Genomic DNA, 6642 nt, shown 5'->3' on the forward strand with positions numbered 1-6642 from the left:
TTAAACTGAGGTAACTTGATTTAATACGATTTTCTGTTCCGAAGACACGTATGTGAAGTACAACATATCACCAAACCTCAACTTATTCTCAGTCATAAACTTTCGCCAACCGTCCAACGCATAACGTGGCTTCAAATCATTTAACTCCGACTTAACATCATAAACCTCCACAACTCCAACCATGTTTTGAACTTTCAAAGGATGAAGATCAACAGAAAGACCTGCTCGTCTGACAACTTCAACAGGAAGACGCTACATGTATTGTGTAGAAAAAAAATAATAGTCAGACAAATAAACATAAATCATTAGTTTGTATAAAAAACGGTATAACAGCCTATAGTCTCCTTTGCGATCAAAATGAAAGAACTCAGGGTTGAGAAGATGTCCAGAATGTTTTTTTTGCAGTCTTTATAATCTTATTTCTACAGATAAGCTTTTTCTGAACGTTGGCGGCTCTCTTCCCCTTGATGAAAAAGTAAACATATACATGTGAATTAAAGGAATGTTGAATATATGCACACAAAAAAAAAAAAAAAACAGTTTATATAAGATATACTGATTAAGTGGCGAGTATAGATACCTTAACTTTTTGAGCAGATGAAGAACATCCAATATGATCACTTGTGTCGACAGGTAAGGCAGCATTTCCCTTAGTCATATTTTTGACCGTCTCCTTTCTCTCAGAAGTAACTTTACCTTTCTTCTTAACCTGTTGTCATAGAGTAAGATTAATAACCATAGTAATATAACAATCTTTAACACAGTAAACTTACATCTTCTGTTTTATTCAATCGTGAAGACATGCGTCTCTTCGACGTGCATTCGGCATTCGTTCGTAACTTCTTCTAAATAATACATTATTGGATAAATGTAACATCAGTAAACAGCATTACCAATAGTTGTAAAAACATTAAATTCTTATATGTGTTAAATTAAAAATAAATAATTTTAATAATTTAGTAAGTACCTGAGTAACGGTTCTTCCTTCACCTACAGACACAATTTCTTCATCCTCATAGATGTCCTGGTCAACATTAATGAAAGAATTTGTATAATGCTAAAATAATTAAAACCTTTACTGCTAATACTAAATACATACGTACCTTGAATACATTCTCAACATAAACAGCCTTCGATATCTCAAGCACACTATCATCATCAGATTCAGGTTTCTTCGAAAAGCAAATCTCAGTCTCATCACTATAAACTACTATGTCAAAAACAACATCATCAATTCTGCTAAACACAAGCAAATCATCCTCCAGTATTCCAACATCTTTACACATTTCCGGCCATCCTCTAGCAAATACAAAGTTCGTATCAACCTTAGACACCTCAACATTCCAACAGGAACCCTTATAACAGATTTGAAATTTGCCACTTGGTAGGCTGTTTTCGTAAAATTGTTTAATGAAACAGTCTTCGATTATCTGCATAAAATTAAAAATAATGAATACTATACGTGAAGTATGTGACTTATGAGAATAAGCGTTGACAGATTTAAGATGCAAAAGGATTCAAGTTAAGATCAATAGTCATACCGTAAAACCAAATCTCGCATAACGATTAAACGTGAAATAAGATTCACCACACATGCCATCAACAAAACATGAAAGTTCAAGCCCAAATCACCTAAGGCTCTGAAAACCAACAAAGTATCCCTCGGAAAATTGAGATCTTTAACAACACTGTCCCAACCGTCAGTTATTATTGGCATTGAATTTTCTATTCTGACCCTCACAAACCACTTTTTACCAGACTCATGATAGATTCGCAACTTATTTTTTTGCCAACAATCTCCCCACTTTTGATTAGCAAAGGCTATAGGTACATCCTGTATATAATTTTTAAGTAGTGTAAGAAAATATAAACTATAACAACTGTTAAATATGTATATCTCAATAAAAATAAATTATGTATATAAATGTCACACCCCAACCAATGGCGGAAACATCGGGATGAGACGAAGTGTGAAGATTGCAAGAGACATCATGACACTATTTGTGACAATATTTAAATAATCCCAATTTCATTTCATAACTTCAAATAGTCAACATTACATAAACTCAAATGACAACAAGTTCCAAAAGTAATACATAGCAACATAAGCAAAATTGACACAACATATTAAACCTAAACGTCTATATGTGTATCTAGGCATCAACGCTACTTCTTTTCATAGCATCGTCATCATCAACCTGTAACATGTTTAAAAATACAATTCAATGCAAAAGCAAAGGCGAGTATACAAGTTTGATACATACATAGCAAAAGATAAGTTGTGAACAATTCCTCATAGCAAGCATGTGATTCAAGATAAACATTTAAACATGGTATGTGTCTAACATATCAAACCAAGGAAACGCAATATGCTCATGACATTACCGAGATAAAGGGGCGGGTCGTTAATCCTATAGCGCTACATAAGTCACGGTTTGGCTCGTACGAAGTTAATGATAAATTCAACACATAAGATAAATCCAAGTTTAAAGCATCAAGCCATCACGTATACAAGCATGTTATAGGAATGTTCATGTGTTTAAGCAAAATGTTCATGTGTGAGTTTGTTGATAGGTAAACATGTTACACCTCAAAAGTGGTAAAAGTAAAAAGGGGGAATACGAGTATACTCACGCTTTACAAGTTGTGACTTGAGAATCCGGGAGCAAGTTGGTGGTTGAATTAGCTAGTTGGAGCACCTTGTTTCTCTACACAAGGAAACAAAGCGTATGAGTTTGGGGAATTCGGAAGATTCGGAATTAAAGTGACATGAAAATGTTATAAAATATTATATCAAAATACTCATCTTCTCATATAACACTTGCATGACACTTGGTAACCACGAGGGTTATAATGATTTCATGAGTTGAACACTCATAAGAATCATAGCAAGGTTTAGGTCCTTAGATGATTATCAAAGATTTGAGTATACATAGGCATTATTTAGTTTGTAGAATATATATATTATTGGATTCGGATGTTTAAGTATTCAAGTAAGAGGTAGAAGATTTTATCCTTCATTGAGGTACCTCAAGTTGAGTCATAGGTGTCATGGATGGGGTAGGAAGACAAGGCTTCCATTTAGGTACCCCTTTGATGTTCACCACTACACTTGATGTAAAAACAACCAAGGAGGGTCATGAACTAAGGTCATTACAAGTATGTAAAGTAAACTAACTAATAGAAATCATCAAATCACGTGAGGATTGTATGTTTGGGACAACCCAAGTTGTTCCATAATCACTCATGTATCAAAGGCTATGTTTGACATGATTTGTGGGTTGAAACCCTAGACAAAACACCAAGTTTATGAGGTTTAATCCTCTGATTTTAAATGTCTCAACCTTGTTTTTAAGCTTAACCAACCATGGGATAAGTTGTAAGCATTAGGACATAGGTATGAGATGTGTTGAACACAAGTTACATAGGTTTAAACAAGTTTTTGATGAACATAAAAACAAACAAAAAGTTTATGGACTGTTTCGGGGCATTTCCAGGTCTGATTTCTCCAAGGAGAAGTCTAGGAATCGAACCCCATGATTATCCAAGCAAGTAGGAAAAAGAATCAAGTGAATCGGATAAGAATTGAGTGAGTTATGCTCATTTTCGTGAAGGGGTGTCAATCTGCTCGAACCTTTGCTTTCAGCTATGGTTTGGAGGATGTTTTGAGAGTTTTTAGTGTTGCAAAAGTGGTAGGGAGGCTGGTTATAAGTGGTATTTATAGGGGGAAGGATTAGGGTTTCAATGGGTTGGGCTTTGGAAGTGTTTAGAAGGGGTTACACCTTGAAACTAGCCCACAAAACCCAACTATATGGGGCTGAATTTTGCTGAATTGGGGCTGCCATATTTCTTTATTTTTTTATTTTTTTTAAAACATTATAATGAGTAATTTTGTTAGTTAAGTTGTGTAATAATATGCAACAATGTTTCACCTAACTTGTAACAAGGTGAAATATGAAATAAAACATGATTTAACTAGGTAAAAAGTGTAATGTACAAGTATGTAACATGTTTGTAAGTGACAAGTATATGTCACATATTAGATGATTAACCGTTGTATAAATAAGCATAGTATAAGGTGTAGTTAAGCATGATGATCACAACCAAAGTATATTTAAGCGTATAAACGTCATAACCAAGTATCATCCTCGTTCAGAACGCGTTCAAGGCATAAGTTTTAGTTTAATTACAAGTTTCACACATAGTTTCTAAGAGTGATGATTAAACATCAATTGTTTCACGAAGTTGAACATACAAGCATAATTAGAGTGCGTATGACATACACGTAATAAAATACCAGTTTCATTAATGATCCAAGTCTCGATTTGATAAAGATTACAAGGAAAGGAAATGATTACAAGAATACAAGGTTTCCAAAAATAGAACTACGAACGAAACCTCCTATAAATGGAAAATACAAAATAGCCGGGCGTTACAGTCTCCCCTCCTTTAGGAAATTTCGTCCCGAAATTTAGGAAGACGTAGGGAAGAGATGAGGATATTTAGACTTCATTTCACTTTGGAGATCCCAAGTAAATTCAGCGCCACGTTTTCCTTCCCATCGAACTTTGACAATAGGAATTCGGCGGCGCCTCAATTGCTTGGTTCCTTGGTCCATGATTTCGACCGGTTTTTCTACAAAGTGAAGCGTTTCGTTGACTTGCAAGTCTTCGAGAGGGATGTGGAGTCCTTCGTCAGCTAGACATTTCTTTAAGTTGGACACATGGAAGACAGGGTGTACATTGCTGAGTTCTTCGGGCAGGTCCAGTCTATACGCAACTTTGCCAATCCTCTCGAGAATTTTGAAAGGACCAACGTAGCGAGGTGCGAGTTTCCCTTTTTTGCCAAATCGAACCACGCCCTTCCAAGGGGATACCTTGAGAAGCACGAAGTCACCTGTCTCGAATTCCATAGGTTTGCGTCCCTTGTCAGCGTAACTCTTTTGTCGGTTCCTGGCTTTCAATAAGTTGTCTCGAACCTGTAAAATCTTGTCCGTCGTCTCTTGTATAAGCTCGGGACCGGTGATTTGGGCTTGACCAATCTCGTGCCAACAAATAGGCGAACGGCACTTGCGACCATACAATGCTTCGAAAGGTTCCATTTGAATACTCGCGTGATAACTGTTATTGTACGAGAATTCGACCAAGGGCAAGTGTGAATCCCAGTTGCCACCAAAATCTATTACGCATGAACGAAGCATATCCTCTAAGGTTTGGATAGTACGCTCGGTTTGAGCGTCAGTCTGAGGATGGAAGGCAGTGCTAAGGTTGAGTTTAGTACCCATAGCAGTTTGAAAAGTTTGCCAGAGACGAGACGTAAAACGAGCCTCACGATCAGAAATGATGTCGATGGGAATACCATGACGACAGATTATCTCCTTCATGTAGACCTTAGCCAATTTCTCGACTTTGAAATCTTCACGAATAGGGAGGAAGTGAGCTGACTTGGTCAATCGATCAACTATTACCCAAATGCTGTCATGACCAGCAGTAGTGCGAGGAAGCTTAGTTATAAAATCCATGGCAATGCTCTCCCATTTTCAGATAGGAATTCTTGGTTGTTTGAGTAAGCCAGAGGGACGTTGATGTTCAGCTTTCACTTTAGAACATGTGAGACATTTTGAGACGAAAGTGGCTATATCCTTCTTCATTCCAGGCCACCAATAGGATGTACGCATATCATGGTACATCTTGTCGGCACCAGGGTGAATAGAATACTTCGTGTTATGGGCCTCCTTCATCAGAAATTTGCGAAGATCATCACGGTTGGGAATCCAGATACGATTGAGATAGTATCAAATGCCATCAGATTTAGACACGAGACTATTTTCAGCACCACATTGCATCTCGTTGTAGAGGTTACCCTCATTAACGGATGCATACTGAGCGTTACGTATGCGATTTTGAAGGTCGTGGACGAGTTGGAAACAACGGATACTTTTGACATGGGTTTTACGGCTAAGAGTGTCGGCTACTACATTCGCTTTACATGGGTGGTATTTGATTTCGCAATCGTAGTCGTTTAACAATTCCACCCAACGACGTTGACGCATGTTTAGTTCCTTTTGGTTGAAGATGTGTTGAAGGCTCTTATGGTCGGTGAAGACCACACATTTAGTACCATAAAGGTAGTGTCGCCAAATCTTCAATGCAAAAACGACTGCACCAAGTTCAAGGTCGTGGGTAGTATAGTTTTTCTCATGGATTTTGAGTTGTCTCGATGCGTAAGCGATAACCTTGTCACATTGCATAAGGACACAACCAAGGCCGAGGTTTGAAGCGTCGCAATACACGACAAAATCATTGTTACCATCAGGAAGCGTTAGGATAGGAGCATTGCAAAGCATATCCTTGAGCGTTTGAAAAGATTCCTCTTGTTCGGGACCCCAAACAAAAGGTCTCTCTTTTTGAGTTAAGGAGGTCAAAGGAACAACGATTTTTGAAAAGTTGGAGATGAAACGACGATAGTAACCAGCAAGACCAAGAAACGAGCGAATTTCAGACGGAGATTTAGGTGCGATCCAATTTTTCACAGCTTCGATTTTAGCGGGGTCAACGTGAATTCCAAGTTCGTTGACAGTATGACCAAGGAATTGAACCTCTTTTAGCCAAAATTCACACTTGGAGAATTTGGTGTATAGAC

The 6642-nt window shown here is 37.4% G+C and overlaps 1 protein-coding gene across 1 annotated transcript; it reads right to left on the reverse strand.

Annotated features, from left to right (window-relative positions):
* Positions 1-3044, reverse strand: LOC110933987 (B3 domain-containing protein At5g57720). Its single transcript, XM_022177183.1, has 6 exons — positions 3030-3044; positions 1104-1430; positions 968-1024; positions 774-845; positions 581-709; positions 1-252 (listed from the first exon to the last, which is right to left on the reverse strand). Exons 1-6 carry the CDS (start codon positions 3042-3044, stop codon positions 1-3), a joined length of 852 nt encoding a protein of 283 aa, XP_022032875.1.
* Between the last annotated feature and the right edge of the window lie 3598 nt (positions 3045-6642).

Source organism: Helianthus annuus, chromosome 15 (assembly GCF_002127325.2).
Source record: "Helianthus annuus cultivar XRQ/B chromosome 15, HanXRQr2.0-SUNRISE, whole genome shotgun sequence".
Classification (NCBI taxonomy): Eukaryota; Viridiplantae; Streptophyta; class Magnoliopsida; order Asterales; family Asteraceae; genus Helianthus; species Helianthus annuus.

Coding starts and splice junctions, on each gene's coding strand:
- LOC110933987 (XM_022177183.1), bottom strand. Junction 846..967: donor AAGGAAGAACCGTTACTCAG/GTACTTACTAAA, acceptor TGTATTATTTAG/AAGAAGTTACGAACGAATGC. Junction 710..773: donor GATTGAATAAAACAGAAGAT/GTAAGTTTACTG, acceptor CTATGACAACAG/GTTAAGAAGAAAGGTAAAGT.